At 44.4% G+C, this 22,330-nt stretch overlaps 1 protein-coding gene across 2 annotated transcripts in view; it reads left to right on the top strand.

Annotated features, from left to right (window-relative positions):
- The window catches only part of ptprt (protein tyrosine phosphatase receptor type T), a 1,581,811-nt gene that overhangs the window by 706,620 nt on the left and 852,861 nt on the right, over nt 1-22,330 (top strand). For both annotated transcript variants that reach the window (XM_038803435.1, XM_038803434.1), the window contains one exon: nt 15,814-16,107. In XM_038803435.1, the coding sequence (XP_038659363.1) occupies nt 15,814-16,107 (294 nt within the window). The remainder of the gene's footprint in view (nt 1-15,813; nt 16,108-22,330) is intronic.

Raw genomic sequence — 22,330 nt, 5'->3', positions numbered from 1 at the left:
TGTATGCATCAATTGTCAATGCCTGGACTGGAGGGGGAGAAAAGAAGGAATCCTTCAAGCTCTCATCTAGGAACTAAGCTCTTTGCTCCTGAGAGCAAAAGAGATGGACTTGAGATGATGGGTTGAAGCAGCATAACGTTTTCTACACGTGACACAATCTTCTTTCATTCTTACAGATGTCCGTTATGTTTAATTATACAAATTACTCAGATTGCATAATCTGCACATGCCATCACAGACTAGCTTTCTTGATCAACCCTGAAGTTAACTCTGGCTTCCTTACCAATTATCACCTGACCTTGAAACTTGTTGCTTTCTTTGTACTTTTGCCTGTGAGTCAGAAATTTATGTATTCAAGTCTACACCAGGACTAAGTACATAATCGAAGCAGCACTTCAGTTAATACTGAGAGGGCTGCATTATGCAATTTAAAATTTAACACAATATGCTAAGTAGGGAGATTACTGTGTTTTATCATCCTATGATTTTATGAATGCCTGGTTTTCCAGTATGCACTCCTGTGCTCAGTGTTTTTGGATCTGAAGACCAGGATTTATCCCTAGGCTGTGACCCACAATGTGATTCCATGGAATGCACCAAGAACGATTTAGAAGCACTGGAGAAGATGCAAAGACATCTGTGAGGATGATACTATAAGAAATCTATAAAGAATGCTTGAACAAGCGACTGTTTACCTTAAAAAAGAGAAGTTAGTGAGGTTTTCTTTAAATCATGAATAGGTTTGATCAATTAGACATCCAGTAAAGTTCCATTATTCGTGGCGGGGGGGGGGTTTAGATTCCCGTGAAACCTCGCAAACGGTGAAATCACTAACAATCAACATGGTTTTTAATGGGAGGAAATTAGATGGGTTCCAACAATGTGAGGGCAGTATTGATTGTGCAGTTACGGTACTGTCCAGCAAATTGTGGTATCTGCGTACGACAGACTGGCAGGGTGGCCGGGGGAGGGGGGAGGGGGGGGGTCTCTGAGTAATATATGCATTGAAAATTTTAGAAACACGCAATCCTCATTGAAGGAAAATGACCCACCCCCTTCAGAGAGGTGCTTAACCAAAGAGAATTAAATGTTCACGGTCAGATCTAATTGAAGAAACCTGCTTCCAGATACTTCTGTTTGAAAGAAAGTGAGGATAAGTGACTGTTGCTCGCACGATGGCCGATGCCATGTACGATTTATAAAACACAAATAAGCGAATACGCAAACAGGGAAATTGCAAAAGCCGAGATTTACTGCAGAGAAAATGTTTCCACATGTGGTGGAGTCCACAAATAGGGAACATAAATTTTCTTTTTATAAATTTAGAGTATCCAATTCATTTTTTCCAATTAAGGGACAATTTAGTTTAGCCAATCCACCTACCCTGCACATCTTTGGGTTGTGGGGGTGAAACCCACACAGACATGGGGAGAATGTGCAAACTTCACACGGATAGTGACCCAGAGCCGGGATCGAACCTGGGACCTCGGTGCCGTGAGGCACTGAGCCACCGTGCTGCCAGGGAACATAAATATAAAATGAATAAATCTGATGAGGAATTCTGGTGAACCTGCAATATCAAAAAGTAATCAGCAGCTGGAACTTGCTATTGCGGTTGAGGCGCTTACCATAGCATTCAACAGAAACTGAGTAAGTTAATGATGGAGAAAGTAATAGAAAGATGCACTGATATTTTTAGATGATGTCAGGTGCAGAAGGTATGAGGAGAGCATAAACACCAGTATGGACCTATAAGGCTGAATGGCCAGTTTCTGAGAGAACCACTATGTAATTGGGCAGCATGGTAGCATTGTGGATAGCACAATTGCTTCACAGCTCCAGGGTCCCAGGTTCGATTCCGGCTTGGGTCACTGTCTGTGCGGAGTCTGCACATCCTCCCCGTGTGTGCGTGGGTTTCCTCCGGGTGCTCCGGTTTCCTCCCACAGTCCAAAGATGTGCAGGTTAGGTGGATTGGCCATGATAAATTCCCCTTAGTGTCCAAAATTGCCCTTAGTGTTGGGTGGGGTTACTGGGTTATGGGGATAGGGTGGAGGTGTTGACCTTGGGTAGGGTGCTCTTTTCAAGAGCCGGTGCATACTCGATGGGCCGAATGGCCTCCTTCTGCACTGTAAATTCTATGAAATATTTAAATAATTCTCGATGTAAAGAAGAGTGCCAGCTTCCAGCATGCATTCAGCCAACTTCCTGACTGAAAGAAAAATGCATTAAGGGAATTGTAATTTTAAATTTGCTACTGTGGATTATTAAATCTAACATGCATTATGACTCAGGCAGAAAACAAGCAAAATGTCAACCAGGGGTCATGAGACTAGGAACGAAATGAAATTATTTCACCTTTCCAACAGTTTTGTTTGTGATGGAGAGTTTTGTACTGTGGATGGGTATCGTGTGTATTATGTCCAGGCACCACTCATAAGGGATTGTGAAAACACATTGTGGGTTAATTTATTAAGAACAGGCAAATGTGAACATGTACACATTGATAGAAACCTTGAGGACATCAGAGCTGTGGCTAGGATTTTCTGGCCTTGCCAGTGGTGGGCATCATCGTGGGCACGACGGGAAAATCACGCTCTGTGCGTTTGTGCTCTGCTCCAGGCCGAAGTGAAACTGAGGCTGGATCACATGACGCACTTCCTTCAAGATGATCACATGCTCATATTTCTTTTTAAAAATAGATTACAACAATGGGTACAGATACTTGTGTCAGAGTGATTTATTTATATTATTTGTATTTGCTAAAATAGCTGGAACCAGAGGGTATGCAAGAAGACACGTAAGGATCTTCATTTTCCTCAGCAGTAGAACTTTTACAGGGAATGCTTTCTGTCTAAACCATCAGCCTAGTGCTTAGCCAGGTGAATTTTCTGGGTGTAGATAAATTTGACATGTAAAAAAAAAATTTAGAGTACACAATTGTTTTTTTCCAACTAAGGGGCAATTTAGCTTGGCCAATCCACCTAACCTGCACATCTTTGGGTTGTGGGGGTGAAACCCATGCAGACACGGGGAGAATGTGCAAACACCCCACAGACAGTGACCCAGGGCCAGGATCGAACCCAGGTCCTTCACGCCATAGGCAGCAGTGCTAACCACTGCGCCACCATGCCGCCCTAATTTGACATTTAAGGTTGACATCTGGTGAGATTGAGTGGGGGAGTGATAAAAGGCAACAGCAGTCGGCTTGTGTACAGAAATAGCCAGTACCAAAAACGTATTCATACTGGTTACTGTAATAGCGAAGTCCAATCCAAATCATTTTCTTCTGTCTTGTAACAAGTTAATTTTAGAATGTAGAACATATTAACAACAACTTGCAGTAATAAAACATATTTAAAGAGGTCAAAGGTTGCAAGGTGTTACCAAACTAAATTTGATACTGTACCACAGATATTGGTCAAAAAGATACCATTTAAGGAGCTTCTTTAAGGAGGAGACAGTGGCAGAGAGGTTCAGAAAGGGATTTCCAGTATTCCGGGCTTATCGCAGCTGAAGCCATTGTTGCCAATGCTCATGATGGGATTTTTGGGATGCTCGAGAGACCAGAATTAGATGAGCACAGATATCTTAGTGAGTTAAAAACTGGAGGCAGTTACAGAGATAGAGAGCGAGTGAGATAAGAAGACAGACACATGAGCCAATTGCCATTACTCTGGGTGGGAAATAATTCCAAAACCTAACAAATTGAATTTAAGGCTGAGTTAGACAGATTTTTGAAGTACAAGTGAGCCAGGGGTAGTAGGGACATCAGAAAAGTGGAGTAGATGTCACAATCAGATCAGCCATGATCTTAATGGCTCCAGGGGCCAAAAGGCCTATTCCCACCCTATTTATCATGTTTCTATTTTCTTAGATCACCCCCGTTTCCTCTTAACAATGCTTGGGAACTGTGCAGTGAAGGGAAAAATCAGCTTCAAAATCTTTAACATCCACCAAAGATCGAACAGCAGTTCTTTCTGTTTTACCTGTATTTAAACACTATTTGAATCCCATGATTATTGCAATTCTGGGTAATGATCACACTCTGCTTAATAGAATTCACTGAGTAAGAGGTCAATAGGAAAAGAACTTTCAGAATTTTACAGCATTGTTAACAAATCATTAAACCTTGCTTACTGTGCGGGCAGAGATGCAAGAATTCGTGGGGGGAAAAAAACAAATGTTGCAGCAAAGCTTTTCCTTGGGCGACTTTGTTTTTGAAGGGAATATTATAGGCGTGAGAGTAAGGTCATATTAGAATTCAGTGAATGTACACAGATGGGATAGTTAGCATCACCGTATTAATTGTTAATGTAAAATGATTTAGCAAGAGATATTTGCTTAATCCAGCATACTGTTAAGCGGCATGGTCCTCCCATCACTATCACTGTTGTGCACAGCAAGGCAAAATTAAAATGCTGTGTGAATTTGTCAGCTGAAACCATTAGATTTACAGGGAGAAGAATGAATTGGATTGAAATGTTCCCCGTGGATTGTAGGTAACAAATTGAAGCTTACTGGTAAACTTTAGTTTCTGTGTTCGCACTCCAGCCACCTTCACATCTAATTTAGATTTTTAAATGACAGCTACAGCCTACCTGATATAGATCTCAAATTAAAAGTTAGTTTAGCTTGTTTATTGACCAAGCTTTTGAAAAAAGTGTGTTTGTGTCTATCACTTACTTTTCAATTACACCAGCAAGTTTCAGTGATATAATTCCAAAAGCACAGGACTATTCTTTCATAATTTCACTTAGTATCTCTAACTGGCAAACTTAATTCCTCTGGGTATTTCAGATATTTCACTGGGCAGAATCTTCCTCTCCAGTCATTGGTTCTGTGGGGGGATGAGAAAGTTGGAATTTCTCCTGCCCACAGAGAGGGGTAGGCTTTTACACGCAATTGTGCATTCCCCTCCTCATTAGTCATGCATGCGTGTGTTCTGCATGGAGTCTCATTTCAAGAAGTCAGGTGTCCCGTTCTCATGTCTGCATACCATATTTAAAATGCTCACGGACAGGCCTTCAGGAATAGAAAGAAGGATAAGCAGGTGAATGCAGCAAGCCTCCCTCCTTCAGCAATGCATCTCCTGGAGGCAGTCCAAGAAAAATGGGACAACCTCTTCCCGAGGGATGGCTACATTAGACCATTCCTGCTGTCTACTGTGGCCTGATAGGTTGTAGCCAGGGTGGTCAATGCAGAGATGCAGAGGAGAACTGCTCTGCAGAACAAGAAAATTCCCACCACCATAGTAAGTGAACCTTCTATCCTTCAAACACCTCACCACTCAACCACCTAATGTGTTTCTCTCATGGGACTTGGGTGTCACTGATAAGACCCTGGTCCTTCCATCTAACTGCATCTCACTTACCTTTCTCACAGTTACCAGAACTCCCAGCTCTCACCCCACCCAGGATTCTAAGATTGACCCGGCAACATTGGGCGGCACGGTGGCACAGTGGTTAGCACGGCTGCCTCCCAGTGCAAGGGACCCAGGTTCGATTCCAACCACAGGTGACTGTCTGTATGGAGTTTGCACGTTCTCCCTCTGTCCGCTTGGGTTTCTTTCGGGTGCTCCAGTTTTGTCTGACAGTCCAAGGATGTGCAGGTTAGGTGGATTGGCCAGACTAAGTTGTCCTCAGTGTCCAAAAGGTTAGGTGGGGTTACTGGGTTCCAGGGACAGGATGAGGCCTGAATAGAGTGCTCTTTCAGAGGGGCAGTGTAGACTTAATGGACCAATGGCCTCCTTCTGCACTGTGGGGGTCGTGTGACCCTCCTCCTTTGAAGCATTCTGGCCTCACCCACCCCTTCCCCTTCAAGCCTTCCTTCCTCCCCCTTCCCCTTCCCACTTTCCTCCCTCTCCCTTCTTCCCATCTACATCCCCCTCTTCTCATCCGGACACCACCACCACCCTATTATTCTCCCCTGGAAACCCCACCACCACCACCACCCCCTCATGTTTTGCATCTTTCCATTTTGACTCCTCCAAACCTTCCCCACTTCCTGTCTTCCTGCACCATACCTGCGGCCAGTTCCAATGGTGCAGCCAACTTTGCCTCTTAAGGTAAATGTTATAAAATTCTTCCTCACCGCGGACATGCCACAAATGTCCAGTTGGGCTACAGAATGGTGTCAATTTGACAAGAGGGGTACATGATTCCAGTCTGTTGTGCTTTTCATGAGCATGCTTCAGATGCAAAAATGGGAGTATCCTTGCATATAATTTCTCTATCAATCTTTTAAAATCTATTTTTCCATTCACCTCTCTATACAATATATCCAAGAGGCCCTGTGTTTGGCATAATTGTGAATTATAGTAAATAGCAATCGCATCTGTACATTTCTTATTTAAGTCTTCCACTGTTGATTTGCTGTGGAACGTCCTTTTTTCCAACCAGTTGGACTAAGCTTTCAACACACTGTAATCAACAAATTCCAGTTCAATTCATTTATCTTGGGCTCCCCTTTTTCATTATCTAGCTTCAATGTGAACCTGATTAAGTTATGACTATTGCTTCCCAAATGCCCTCCTACCTTCTAAATATTTATACTTCCTGTTTCATTATTCAGAACTAGACATAGGCTGTATCCTTTTTTGTTAGACATGGAACATGTAAGAACATATTGATTTAAGGCATTTTCCTTTCTACTGTCAGGGGATTATTTTGGTGAAACGGTGTGATAAAGTAAATGTGTGCTATGCAAACAAGGTACTCCCATTGGAAAAAACGATTTCAGCATAATTTTGGGCCCAATTTTGCTGATTTCCATAGTTTGAACTTATTGGGAGGTGCTGATCATATACCTTCAGGTTTGGTAGTCAAGTGCTGATTAGATATAATTTGCATGGAATTGCGTATGTGGACTCCATTCAGAAAACTTACACTAATATTTTGGTGACTGACACACAGTGGCATGTTTCAGGATGGCTTAGAGATCAAATGAGATGCTGCACAGTGTGGTGTTCATTGTGGTTCAGATCCTAGGATAGTTGGTGTAATGTTCACAAAGGCCACAACTAGCTTTTACATTGAACAAAGCTAAAGATGTATTTATACTACTTAATTGAATTCAACTCTTACTCCTATACAATAAACAATTGACAATAATCATACACTCTACACTCATCTATCACTAATATCTACATTAATACAATAACTATGATCTGCTCTCACTCACACTAGCTTTCCTACAGTCTGTCTTCTGGCCTTCTCGTCTCGCAGGAGGCTGAGCATCAATGTTTTATACAGTTCTGCATCTAGCTCCCTCTCGTGGTTGATTTGGACCTAAAATTAACCCTTACAGTTCTGTAAATTTCTCATAATGTTACACACAGGCTTGTGGACCCCGCATGGCATCGAATCAGATATGAATAAGAGAACGTCCTGCTGACAGCCACCTATAAGCTCCCTCAGCAGATGAATCAGTACTACTGCATGTTAGCATTAAGTTACCAAGATCACACAAGTGTACTCTGGATAGGCCTTCGATTTCTTTCGTCAACAGTGGCTCAGTAGCAGCACTATAGGGTTGATAGGGTTGTGAAGAAGGCCTATGGTGTGTTGGCCTTTATTGGTAAAGGGATTGAGTTCCGGAGCCATGAGGTCATGTTGCAGTTGTACAAAACTCTAGTACTGCCGCATTTGGAGTATTGCGTACAGTTCTGGTCGCCTCATTATAGGAAGGACGTGGAAGCTTTGGAACGGGTGCAGAGGAGATTTACCAGGATGTTGCCTGGTATGGAGGGAAAATCTTATGAGGAAAGGCTGATGGACTTGAGGTTGTTTTCGTTAGGGAGAAGAAGGTTAAGAGGTGGCTTAATAGAGGCATACAAAATGATCAGAGGGTTAGATAGGGTGGACAGCGAGAGCCTTCTCCCGCGGATGGAGGTGGCTAGCACGAGGGGACATAGCCTTAAATTGAGGGGTAATATATAGGACAGAGGTCAGAGGTGGGTTTTTTACGCAAAGAGTGGTGAGGCCGTGGAATGCCCTACCTGCAACAGTAGTGAACTCGCCAACATTGAGGGCATTTAAAAATTTGTTGGATAAGCATATGGATGATAAGGGCATAGTGTAGGTTAGATGGCCTTTAGTTTTTTTTCCATGTCGGTGCAACATCGAGGGCCGAAGGGCCTGTACTGCGCTGTATCGTTCTATGTTCTATGTTCTATGTACTGATGAATCTGGTCAAGCCTGAAGAACACAGTTGCAAGAATAGGCCTGTGGAATGTGGTAGGAGGGATAAACCGACTGGACCTCATGCTCACCAGCCTACCTGTCACTGATGCACCTTCCCATGCAGCATTGGTCATAGAGACAACCACACAGTTCCATTGAAGCCCCATCTCTACACTGTATAAAGCTCTTGTAAGGCCACAACTGGAGTTCTCATTGAGTTTTACAGCACACAAAGCGACCCTTTGGCCCATCGTGTCTGCGCCAGCCATCAAACACCTATCTATTCCAATCCCACTTTCCAGCACTCTATGACCCTATGACTGAGGACCCATTGTGGTCAGTAGCACTACCACTGTGCTAAATAGGAGAGATTTTCTGCTCTGGAAAAAAAATCACATCTAGTCGCTTAACTAGATCTATGAGCTCTGTAGACTGCAGCATCATAAATGTATGACAATCTATAACCTCATGGCTCAGCATATTCCTCACTCATCCTCTGCCATCTTCCAGGTGACTAATCCTCATTCAACGTGCAGAAGAACACGACAGGAGCAGCACCAGACATAACTGGTGAAGGAATTACACAGGTCTGCATGTATGCTAAACAGCAGAAGCAGCATGCAGTAACAAGACTGAGCAATCCCATACCAACAGATCAAATCAAAACCTCTGCACTCCTATAGTCATGAATGGTGGTGATTAATCAAACTGCTGTCAGGAGTTGGAGAGTTCATGTGTATCCCCATCCTCAATGATGGCGGGGCTCAACATGAGAGCGAAAGATAAGGCTGAAACATTTGTAATGATCAGCAGCTAGAAGTGCTGAGCAGATGATGCCTCTCAACCACCTCCTGAGGTCTCCAGCACTACAGATACCGGTCTTCAGCCAATTTGATTCACTCCATGTATTATCAAGAAATGGCGGAGCACACTAGATACAGCAAAGACAATCAGCCATAACATAATGCCCACTCTAGTGCTGGAGGCTTTTGCTCCAGAGGTAACTGTGCAGCTAACAAAGCTGAACCAATACAGCTACCATGCTGCCATCTAAAAGACAACGTGGAAAATTTCCCGGGATAAGCCAGGAAAAAAACAGGAAAAATCCAACTCCACCACAGCAGCCTCATCAACCTGCCCTCAATCATCAGTGACGAAAGGTGTCTTTCACAGAGCTATAGGGTGGCACAGTGGTAAGCACTGCTTCCCCACAACACCAGGAACCTGGGTTCAATTCTGACCTCGGGTGACTGTATGGAGTTTGCACATTCTCCCTGTGTCTGCGTGGGTTTCCTCCAGATGCTCGAAGATGTGCAGGTTAGGGAAATTGGCCATTCTAAATTGTCCCTTCGTGTCCAAAATGTTAGTTGGGGTTACCGGGGGAGTGGGCCTGGCTGGGTGCTCTTTCAGAGAGTCACCGTTGTTTTGATGGACCAGATGGCCTCCTTCTACAATGTCGGGATTCTTTAATTCTATCAAGTGGCACTTACTCTGGGTTACACGAGGCTCACTCAGCTCCAGATCTCATTTCCACCTAATTGTAAAGAAGGGAAAAAGCTGATTCCCAGAGCTGAGGTGACATTTGACTGACAATGGGATCAACATGCCCTTGTAAAATTGCATTTAATGGGGTTCAGAGTCATAGCCAGCACAAAGGTAGTGGGTGTTGGTGGCCGTTCAGTTCAAACTCAGGACATCGCTGTCGGTGTTCCTTGGGGTAGTGCTCTAGGCCGAACCCATTGACCAGAAACTCAACTGGACCAAAGAGGCAAATACCATGGCTTTAGGAGCAGCTTAGATTGTGGTTCACTATCCTGTGCTGACTGATTCATCTCTTGACTCCACAAACCCTGGGCGCGATTCTCCATTTGAGAGACTTGAAAAACTATGGGCGGAATTCTCCGCTCGCTCCCCACGTGGCGTGGGAGAATCGTGAGAGGGCCTGGCGCCCCCAGCTATTCTCCCCCCCCCCCCCCCCCCCCACACAACAACACCTGGTCGCTGCATTTGTGAAACGGGTGCCAGGTGCCGGTTTGGGGCATCTAGGGGCCCGATGGGATGGGAGCACCGCGACTGTGCTCAGGAGGGGACAGGCCCGCTATCGGTGCCCACCGATCATCGGGCCAGCATCCAAAACGGACGCACTCTTTCCCCTCCGCTGCCCGGCAAGATCAAGCCGCCACGTCTTGCCGGGCGGCTGAGGAGAAAGACGGCCACTGCACATGCACGGGTTCGTGCTGTCTGCGTGATGAAGTCATCCGCGCATGCGCGGATTGGAACAGGCAACCCGCGCATGCACGGATGACTTCACATTCTCGGCGTGACGAGGTCGCTGCCGAGAAAGACGGAGGCCCTGCTCCTAGCCCCCCGGGTGGGGGTGAATTAAGTGCGGGGAGCGGGCTCCGAGGCCGTTGTGAACCTCGGCCGAGTTCACGACGGCCTTCACGAATTCAGCCCCCTACGGAGAATTCCGCCCTATGTTCTCCCGCTGAAGCTTTCGCCATGAAGGAGTTGGCGAGGAATACAAGGGAAACAACAGATGGCCTGTAGTGGTTGAAGAAAGTATTCACCACCAACTACTCAATGGTGATTAGACAAGGGCGCAAATTGCTGGGCTTTGCTAGCAACACTCACCTCCATGAATGAATAAAAAATGACTAATGATGAGGACGAAGGAAAGAATAAGAAAAATGCCAATCTTCTTTCCAATTTTCTATTACTGCAGCTAATGATCACTGCAACCAGCACTATAAATGGATGCGCCCTGACCTGTTGTGTCCATGGCTTGTGAGTGGGCTGAGGAAGTTGCAGTTAAAATGGTGGCTGACGCAAAAAATACATTGGAAGTCCTGTCATAATTTGAATATTTTAATTGGAACCCTGTATGTTTCACTGAATTGGATGCGTGCATGAAAGTTCTCCTGTAATAATTCAGCACCAACTGTGGCCTTGTACTATCCACAGGATGTATTGCAGGATCTCGCAGCTTCACACCGGGTTGCACCAAGGAGTGGGAAGGGCAGAAAGATCATGGAAACACTGCCACCTCCAACCTCCCTACATGACTCATTATTGGTACTTGAGCAAAAACTGCCATTTCTTTATCATTGCTGCTTCAAAATCCAGAACGTTCCTACCTAACATAGTCAAGGGAAAATTATGAACACAAGATCTGGCAGCAGTTTAAAGCAAAGGTCAATCAACGCTTTCTCAGCGCAGCTAGGGATGGGCAGTAAATATGGCCTTTTTCTAACAATTCTTCAAAAGATGAAAACGATAAAGAGGTGAAAGATCTATTTTTACACATTTCAAAAACTGCTTTGTGATCGAAGAAATGGGGCTGGATTCTCCCGTTTTTCGAGCGATGTCCCCATGCCATCGTGAAAACTGTGGTCTTTTATGCCAGGAAAACTAGGGTCAAAAGGCCACAGATTCACTGTCTTGCAGGAGGCCAGCAGGCAGCTGTCGTGGAGCTCACAGCTCCAGCTGCCGATACGCCCCCCACACCTCCGCCTCCAGCGGCAGCGCCGTGCTGCATGGCGCACTCAACCCACAGAACTGAACTGCCAAAATAGTGCCACGCATCGGTTGCCCGCTCGACCTGGACCGGCCGCACACATGGACCCAGTCCTGAATTAAGCCCCTCCTGCCCTCCAGTGTGGCAGCCCCAGACTGAGACTGCAGCCGCCACCCGAGCTTCCCGAATGGCAGGACCAGATTCGGCGCAGGCCGTCGGGAATTCAGCCGGTCGGGGACCGAGAATAGCTTGGCGGGACTCAGGCAATGTCCTGAGGCGGTGGATACGCGGAGGGGAGTACGCCACTTTTCGGGGGACGGAGAATAGCGGAACCGACACCGGTCCCGATTTTGTGCGGGAAACAAAATCTCCGTCCCGTTGCCGAACACGATTTTGGCGTCGGGCTGCGGAGAATCAAGCTCATGTTTTTAAAAATAAATTTAAAGTACCCGATTAATTTTTTTTCCAATTAAGGGGCAATTTAGTGTGGCAAATCCACCTACCCTGCGCATCTTTGGCTTGTGGGGATAAGACCCACATAGTCAGGGGGAGAATGTTCAAACTCCACACAGACAGTGACGGGATCAAACTCGGGTCCTCGGCGCTGTGAGGTAGCAGTGCTAACCACTGCGTCACTGTGCCACCCACTGAGAAGTCGTTTTAACCCATTTAAAATACATTTTAGGCATGTCAGGGTGCCAGGCTGGAAGTGCCAAGTTGGCATTTTGCCTGTACCATGGATCGGGCCCCACGGTACCTCAGGTGCCTGGGAGGTCTGGGGATCGCGTCGGGAGGGATTGAGAGAGATTGAGGCGCCATTTAAAGATGGCGTCCTGATCTCTTCCTGTACTGAGGAAATGAAGCTAAGTGCGGCCTCGGGGGGGGGGGGGGGGGGGGGACATTTCCCTGCGGGGCCCAAAATAGCAACAGAATGCCGTTATATAGCAGGGTAGTTCCTGGCGCTTCCGCTACTCCTGCCCAGAATGGACTTTGATTTCTTTTGGTTAGATTGCGCCCTCGGATCGAAGTGACCCATGAGCCTGGATTTTTGCCACGACAGAGAGCTCTCCGAAACCGGAAGTTCCACCCCAAAACCCAGTAGTTCCTGTTTTCTCAAGGGGGGTATGGAGTCAGGTCTGGCTTTGTGTGTACCTGGTTTATGAAGACAGCTGGGCATTTAAATCAATAGCCGGCTCCACTGGGTGCGATTTTGATAGGCCAGGAGTGTGAATCCTAAAGTGTGCAAATTACAACGGGTATGACAGGTCACAATTTTGTGCTTGGAGAGCTACGCACAATTAAAAGATATCATCTGACATGAAAAGAAGTGAAGCCAGAAGGGAAAAATGAGAGAGTTCTCTCTGCCCAGATGCACGTGTGAAAAATGGCCATTGGATTAAAGTAATGCCACCATTAATAGAATTGCACCTCACATCAGCATGGTTTCCAGGAAAGGGAAGAAAATGTAAATTGACGGAATAATGAAAAATACAATGCAGGCAACTGTTATGAGGCTGGAAAGATGAGTTTCACACATATTCCATGAATTGTGTTGCAAAAGCTATGTATGAATTAGAAAGAGCCAAGGAGTAGGTCCTCAAAATTGACTCAAGTTTCAAAAACATAGGACACTGGACTAAATTACCAAATCAATTGAATGCAAGTTGGTCAAAATCATGATCAAACCTTGTCATGCTCTGGCCAAACCATACTTTAAATACTGTGTTCATCTCCAGTCACCGAGAGACAAGGGAGACATTTCAAGTGATAGGGTCATGACAGAGCAAATAATAATAATAGTAAGAATAATCTTTATTAGTGTCACAAATAGACTTACATTAACATTACAATGAAGTTACTGTGAAAATCCCCTAGTTGCCACACTCCCGGCGCCTGTTCGGGTACACCGAGGGAGAATTCAGAATGTTCAATTCGGAAGCATGTCTTTCGGGACTTGAGGGAGGAAACCAGAGCACCCGGAGGAAACTCACAGAGACACGGGGAGAACATGCAAATTTCACACAGGTAGTGACCCAAGCCGGGAATCGAACTGGGGTCCCTGGCGCTGTGAAGCAACAGTGCTAACCGCTGTGCTACGGTGCCGCCCAAAGACACAATACTGGAAAACCTGTGCTTTTCAGCCTTAAAAAGAGGCATTTGAAAGTTAATTTCTAGACGTATATAATATAATGAACATTACGAGACATGTAAAATACACAATGAAACTAAGAAGGAGGACAAGCAGGCACATCCTGGTAGAAACTGTAATCAGGATGTTTTAATTTGCACAAAAGTGTGATCAAAACATCAAAACGATTTCCAATTAGAGGAATGGAGGCAGCATCTCTGGACTGATTCAAGAAACAAATGGATGTTACAATAGTAGAAGGACTTATGTGCGTCAGGATGTTTGAATTAAGATAGAAGGAATAGATTGTCTCATCTGTTGTTATCTTGTAATCTTGTGGAGGTGACTGGAAAAGATTGGAAAAGTGAAAGAAGTCAATTACCTTCACAATCTTGAGACGACATTTGGAAAGTTTTGCAGTGAGAAAAGTAATTGAAAGTTGAGAATTCTTGACGAGTCCAATCAATACGTCAAAGCAAAATCAGAGATCATTTTTAAATGTTCAAGTGTTAGACAGATATTCCTCAGTAGCGCTCTTCTATATTTTCTCACTGATTGTTTCAAATTAACTCGTCGTCAATTACCAAGATCTCTTGTTTGAAGCTCTCCGAATAAGAGATTATTTTTAGGATTACAGAACTATTAGTTACAGAGTAGTCTGAATGTAACATTTTAACACTGCCAAAAATATGTCCCCTTATTTAAAGATCATGGCATTATAACATGAAAGATACACCAAAATATTTCCCAACAATCATGCAAACAAAAAGTTCAAGGCAAAGTCAAGTGTTCTTTGCAGAAATGGCAGGGAAATTGGCGGCCTCATGCAGACTTTTCAATATTTGTGTACCCATTTCGGATGGCTGGGATGGGGAAATCTGGCATTATTGTTCTACCAGTAGAATATTCGTAATTATCTCCAGGACGTTTTGCCCAAAATGACAGTAGCTATTGAATGTGATTTATTTCAGGTGAATATATTAAAAATAAATGCTGGGAATGCAAAAATGTACCATGTGCTGTATTTTTTGCATTCCCAGCATCCTTCATTACCTTGGAGGCAAAGGAGGATATCTAAATTGATAGGGTGCCTTATAAGCATAATTAATCAAAAGCAAACATTTTCAACCAGGCAAGATGCATATCAAAAAATACACTTTAAAAAAAATTGCTAACCCATGGGCCACAGGACATCTGGTGCACAGCACAAAGTATTCCAATAAGCTCCTTTCCTCCCACTCAAAGTGAACAACGCAGCAGAACTGGAAATAAGACTGGAAACCTATCATGAAATACATAATTAGCCTGACTGCAGAAGATTTGCCCATGTGGCGGAATGTGGCGACTAGGGGCTTTTCACAGTAACTTCATTTGAAGGCTACTTGTGACAAGAAGCGATTTTCATTTCAGATCACAGACTTGAATAAATGGATAGCTGTATCTCAAATGCCCCTTTGCTTTGTTCTTGAAGTGCAGGTAGCAGACACACTTGCAGATATATTTGAATGCATATTCACAGTTCTACTCACCAATAGATTGTTATTTTCTGGTCATAGCAATTTGAAGACAGCACATCAACCAACCCGAACACCTTTTGATAGTATAAATATTGACATGTTTTAATGGTGTAATATTGATTTCTGAGAACCAAACGGTGCTAAGTTGCAAATTTGATATCAGTGCAGTGCAAAAGGTCAACAAATGCATAGTGCAAGAGAGATGTTAGATGAACAAGTGTTACTGCTCAGATTAAGTCATCCCTATAATATGGCAGAAGATGGTTGTTCTTTCAGTTATTTGTTTCACTGTGCAGACTGGCACAATGTGTTACATCAAACTATAATAGTACACTTTCTTCATCATCTAAACTGCAGAATACATCTTAACTGCATCTTTGCATCCGAGAATGCAAGTAATGGTCTGCTCAGAATATATTTTCAACCCCAATTTTCAGTGAGTGAGCTATTTATCTCTATTTTATATTGCAGATCCACCCACACCTATCGCTCCACCTGAGCTTTTGGCAGTCGGCGCAACCTATTTATGGATCAAACCCAATGCAAATTCCATAATTGGAGACGGCCCCATTATCCTGAAGGAAGTCGAGTACCGTACCACTGCAGGGAATTGGGCTGAAACACATATTGTGGACTCTCCGACCTACAAATTGTGGCATCTTGATCCAGACGTGGAATATGAAATAAGAGTTCTGCTGACACGGCCCGGGGATGGAGGAACAGGACCTCCAGGCCCTCCCCTTACCACGAGGACCAAATGTGCAGGTAAGGTGATGGCAGCACAGAAATTTCATTGTGGAACAGAAATAAGTTCATGGCAAATAAAGAAAAATCGTTTTGAAAAAAAAAGCTGACAAATAATACAAATTGAGGCAGCATTTTATCAATGCAGCATTATCTCTACTATAGTTCCTCCTTTATGAGCATCGGTAAGTGATTTGTCCTTTGTCAATTTGTAGGTATAATTTATTTTAACTATCTGATGAAGATGTTATTTGTTAAACATAGAAAAAGCAGTGATGCTCAGCCTTTTTGAAGGGTTGACTACTGCTGAAGAATTCAGCCGCTCCAATGTTGCTTCATCATTCAGCGAGATAAACGGTGGCCAACTTTTTTTTTAATTGTAGTTAACCAGCATTGTGACACTCATCCTGATGAACCATTAGGATTAAGATGACTATATGAAGTATCGCTCACAAAACTGTTTGTCCACATTTACCACAACCTATTTATCATTGTTCTGGAGCAACTACATTTCAATCTCAAATTTGTTCCTGGCATTGTTATTTTCTGTATTTTTTTAATGGTTATTAAGGTGAGGGAAAGTTGTGTCTGGGGATGGGATTATTTGAATTTCAAAACACTTTGTGCTAGATTTCCTCCTCTCATTGTTGAACTTTGAACCGTCATACTGACTCTTGGAGCAGGATATCAGTTCCAGCATTTTAAGAGAGGAGGCAAAAAAAACTCCAGCAATTTGATTCTGAGACTCGGGAGAAAAGCGAGCTACCCATTGTTGAGACCTGCCTTCCCAAAAAAAGGAAAACAGTCACTGTTCCACAGACCACTGTTACTCCTTTCCCAACAGATCCTGAGGCCTGCAGCAGAATGCCAGGGAATCAGGTGAGTTGCCAGGGTATGCCGCTGAAGCCATCAATTACAATTTTGGGTGGCAAACTTTGGTTCCAACTCCATCTACAAATTTGCTGACGACAAGACCATCATGGGTCGGATCTCGAACAACAACGAGTCAGAATACAGGAGGGAGATAAAGAACCTAGTGGAGTGGTGCAGCAACAACAATCTCTCCCTCAATGCCAGCAAAACTAAAGAGCTGGTCATTGACTTCAGGAAGCAAAGTACTGTACACACCCCTGTCAGCATCAATGGGGCCGAGGTGGAGATGGTTGACAGCTTCAAATTCCTAGGTGTGCACATCACCAAAAATCTGTCCTAGTCCACCCATGTCGATGCTACCACCAAGAAGGCCCAGCAGTACCTTTATTTCCTCATGAAACTTAGGAAATTCCGCATGTCCACATTTATTCTTACCAACTTTTACAGATACATCATGGAAAGCATCCTATCTGGCGGTATCATAGCCTGGTATGGCAACTGCTCAGCCCAAGACCACAAGAAATTTCAGAGACTCGTGAACACAGCCCAATCAATCGCATAAACCCGTCACCCGTCCATTGACTCTGTCTACATGTCCCGCTGCCTTGGGAAAGCAGGCAACATAATCAAAGACCCCACCAACCTGGCTCACTCACTATTCCAACTTCTTCCATGGGGCAGGAGATACAAAAGTCTGAGAACATGCACAAACAGATTCAAAAACAGCTTCTTCCCCGCTGTTACCAGACTCCTAAAATGATCCTCTTATGAACTGACCTGATTAACACTACACCCCTGTATGCTTCACCCGATGCCGGTGTCTATGTATTTACATTGTGTTCCTTGTGTGGCTCTATTATGTATTTTCCTTTCATGTACTAACTGATCTGTTTGAGCTGCTCGCAGAAAAATACTTTTCGCTGTACCTCGGTACACGTGACAATAAACAAATTCAAACAAATCCAATCCAATCCAATTCAGGGACAGATGGAGTCCTTCCCGTTTAGATAAAGTTGGGAAGATGTAGATTGGGAAGAGAGAGTGCAAGTGGCAGTCAGTATATCACCTGAATTTCTTCCATTTTTCGACCACTATCCCATTTATTTTCCGTGATATAATGGAGAAAAGTCTGACTCCTACTTACAGCATCAGCATCTCGCAGGTCCGATCTAGCCCAGCCAGATGTCAAGTTAAACTTCCTCTACTCTACTCTAACCTGCCAAGACAGTGTGCCATTTTTCCATTCCCCACAACCATCCTGTAATGTCGGTGAGTAAGATTTACAGTTACTGTCAGAAGTACACTTTTCTGTTACAGGCCTGTCACCATTAGCAACTAGATTGAAAATGTCTAAATTCATTACACTTGGGATGCTCATTGGCAACAAATAAAGAAAGGTGTCATCCCATCAGCCTGAACTGCATTTAAATCCAGTTTCCAGAAATGAAAGGACAGTGTTAAATCCTGAGATGATTGTCATGCTTAGCATGTTTGTATAAAAGTCTTTTGTGTGCTATTTAATGTACTGTGAATCGACCAAGAATAAATGGGTTCACAAATGCATACCAATAGAGCTAATAGTGGTGCTTATTACTTACTCATCAGTGGCTGTCCCTCAGTCCAAGATTAACATCTACTCAGGGTTGTAGGTTTCTGCCATGGGTCCTCAAACAGGATGACTTTTGACCCGCAGATTTTTGGACACATGGAACAGGTCAAGCCACGAGGTAGCGAGCTCCAGAGCACATGAGCTTCAGAGTGTCTTTGTCCTCCCCTGGAACGCTGGCCATTTGAGAGTTGAGAAAAAGGGACCTGGTGAGGGCGATACTTTTCAGCCAACTGGACACAATGTCCAGTCCATTGGAGTTGATTATGCAAGAGTTTTTCTTGAATACTTCTGGAATTGGTTAAAGGAAAGACACCAGCGTTTGTTCAATTGTCCTTCTATTTGAATCAGGACTGTGTGGAAGAGGCATTGCTGTTGGAATTTCTCTCGGACTATTAAGTGTCATTGATACACAGACCAGGTCTTATTGCAACGCAGAAGACTGGTGGTGACAGTTGCTCTGTACAATAGGACTTGTTTTAAGTTTGTTGTCAAACACTCATTGCCACGGTTTGTAGTTGGCTGAGCTGGCACAGTTGATCTGTTGGTTCTCCTCATCAATGGTCGTCTTTTCAGAGAACTTTACCAAGGTATGGGAATAATAATAATTTTTATTGTCACAAGTAGGCTTACATTAACATTGCAATGAAGCTACTGTGAAAAGCCCCGAGTCGTCACATTCCGCCGCCTGTTCGGAATTCAGAATGTCCAAGTTACCTAACAGCATGTCTTTCGTTACTTGTGTGAGGAAACTGGAGCACCCAGAGGAAACACACGCAGACACGGGGAGAACGTGCAGACTCCTCACAGACAGTGACCCAATCCGGGAATCGAACCTGGGGTCCCTGGCACTGTGAAGCAACAGTGCTACCTACTGTGCTACCATGAATTGCTTAACATATTCCAGGATTTGAATTGCTTAACATATTCCAGAATCTGCCCTTCAACATTTATGGGAAATGAAATATTTGACTGATCAGGTATGGGTCGATGTGCGATTTTAGTTTTGGCAACATTCAAGGACAGGCGGAGTACTTTGTCTACTTTGTGGCTGGTTTGTAAATCCGATGCAACAGTGGGCAACAACACTGGAGTCAACTGAAAACTGTAGATTATGAATGTATATGGTGGTCATTTTAGTTTTGGCACAGTGGTGGGTGAGGCAAGGCAATGTTTAATAGTCACACGCAAAGACATTTGATCTTACATGACTATTTACATTGTAAATACGATAGGGGCTATCACACAGCCATGCTTGACACAGGTCTGGATTTTGAAGAGGACTGCATCAGATCTCCCACTAAAGACAATTGCAGTCACATCATCACAAAGCAGTTGCAGAATTGTGGGGAAGCTTTTCAGACATTGAAATGTTTGAAGCACATTCCAAAGAGCCTCAAGATTTACAGTGCTGAGTCAAATGCTTACGTTGGATCCAGGAATGCCCTGACGCGTTCCTGGTTTTGTTCTCAACATTTTTCTTGGATTTTTCTAGGCAACAAAGACCATGGGCGGAATTCTCCGCTCCCGCGAAAAATCGGGAAGGCTGTCGTGAACTCGGCCGAGTTTCATGATGGCCTCGGAGGCCGCTCCTCTCACCTTATTCACCCCCACCCGGGGGGCTAGGAGCGGTGCTCCGTAACTCTCGGCCGCCGGGCCTTGACCCTTGCATCAAGGCGGCGTGCCGAGAATGACACGACGGCGGCGACTATGTGACGTCATCCACGCATGCGCAGGTTGGCTGGCTCCAACCCGCGCAAGCGCGGCTGACGTCACGACGGCTGACAGCTCCAACCCACGCATGCGCGGTTGCCGTTTTCATCTTTGCTGCCCCGCAAGACGTGGCGGCTTGATCTTGTGGGGCGGCGGATGGAAAAGAGTGCGTTGCTTCGAGACGCCGGCCCGACAATCGGTGGGCACCGATCGCGGGCCAGTCCCCTCCCGAGCACGGCCGTGGCGCTCACTCCCCTCTCCTCCCTCCACAAGCATCAAACTAGCATTTGGCGGCCATGTTCACGACGGCAGCGACCAGGTGTGGTCACTGCCGTCGTAAACCGGTCGGGAACGGCAGGCCGCTCGGCCCATCCAGGCTGGAGAATCGCCGGTCGCCATGAAAAACGGCGACCACCGATTCTTCTGAGCGGGGGGTGGGAGAATCGCAGTGGGTGCCGGGGGGGGGGGGGCGTGTCATTAGCCGCCCGGCACTCCCACGATTCTCCCACCCGGCGTGGGGAGCGGAGAATTCCGCCCCATGTCAGAAGTTCCTCTCTGAGGTGTAAAGCCACAATGTATCTCTGGGAGCATTTCCTCAGCCATAGGAAGTAAGCGATTCTGGTGAATGCGTGCTGCCACTACCTTCTGCCTTCACACCATCATGCTTTGCCCTTTCTGTGGTTGAGGACTTTTTGGACTTCACTTCCTTTGACACCTACCCCCAATATTGCTACCATGGCTGGCCCTAACAGGAGCAAGGAGTTCCCGAGCGTAACGCAAAAGGGACTGCCAAAGCACACAAACCTCTCCACCACATCAAGGAAGTAATTACAGAGGGTGCTTTTTATGGTGTTCTTTATGTTGCGTTTTCAGGATAGATTGTGTAGTGTTCCACAAATACCACAATATAGCTTTTACTTAAACAAAGCTATGATTCTATTTACACTACTGAACTGGGTTTCAACACTTAGTCCTTATTAGAATACAGAATTGATAAATAACATCTAACTACGCTCACGTACTGCTAATCTTACTCATTGGTCTAACTTTAATCTAACCTTCTCACACTAACTATTCTGAAGACCTTACTCGAGCTGTCTCCTGCTTACTTCTCCCTAAGGTCTAGCATCACTGCTTTATATCGTAGTATCTGCAGCTCCCTCTAGTGACTATTCATGGCACTACATTAACCCTTGTAATGCTGATAGTTATGATAATATCACACTTATCACTAATAATGCTGAGTATAATGTCACAAACCCGTCATACCACACCCCCAGGTGGGTTTGTTTCATGCCTTACTGCCGCTCATTCCTAATCTCATGTCAGAGATGGTTTTTGACTGCCAGTCTTCATCAGTATAAGTGTTCTGATTTTTGTTTACCCAATCCAATAGTTCTTATTGGCAAAGGAAATGTCCTTATTTACTGCAAGAATCTTCACCGATTTGACTTTTAAGAAGATTTCAGTGCACTTTGTGGATGTCTGAATTTTCGTTTGGTAGAAGTTATTGTGTTGAATAATGGAAAGCTACCCTACTGTTAATAAAGGTAGAAACACCAATCATTTACACTGATGTAACTCAGTAAGTGGTGTGATTCATGCTGTCATTTAACCACACATGAACAGTGTACAAATTCTCTTCAACCATCAAAGCTTCAATTGGCAAAAATAGCATAAGTAAATGTTATATTGTCTCAAATGATCATATTTATTGTTGAAAGTCAGTTTTAAGGACAAAAGACATTAGATAATATAAATCAAGAAACGTCCGTGATTAATTTCAGGCAACAAACAATGTCAATATGTTATTTTAATAATTGGTAAGAAAAAGTTGCGATGTCAGAGGACTGACAGAGAATGTATCATAACATGTAGGTAAAAGGTGAGGTAGAACAAGCACAGGGAACTTTGGACCAGTCATGTAAATTCAACGGCAAGAAAATAATAGAATCCTTACTAAAGGTGTGCCATGTCCCTAACACGTGATATAGATCATAACCTGTTAAATAAAGCCTTACCCTTTTGATCAGTTAAAAAGTGGTCTTTGCT

This window comes from Scyliorhinus canicula, chromosome 7 (assembly GCF_902713615.1).
Source record: "Scyliorhinus canicula chromosome 7, sScyCan1.1, whole genome shotgun sequence".
Lineage (NCBI taxonomy): Eukaryota > Metazoa > Chordata > Chondrichthyes > Carcharhiniformes > Scyliorhinidae > Scyliorhinus > Scyliorhinus canicula.
The sequence above is the reverse complement of the archived record's forward strand: the minus strand, read 5'-3'. Positions and strand labels throughout refer to the sequence as shown.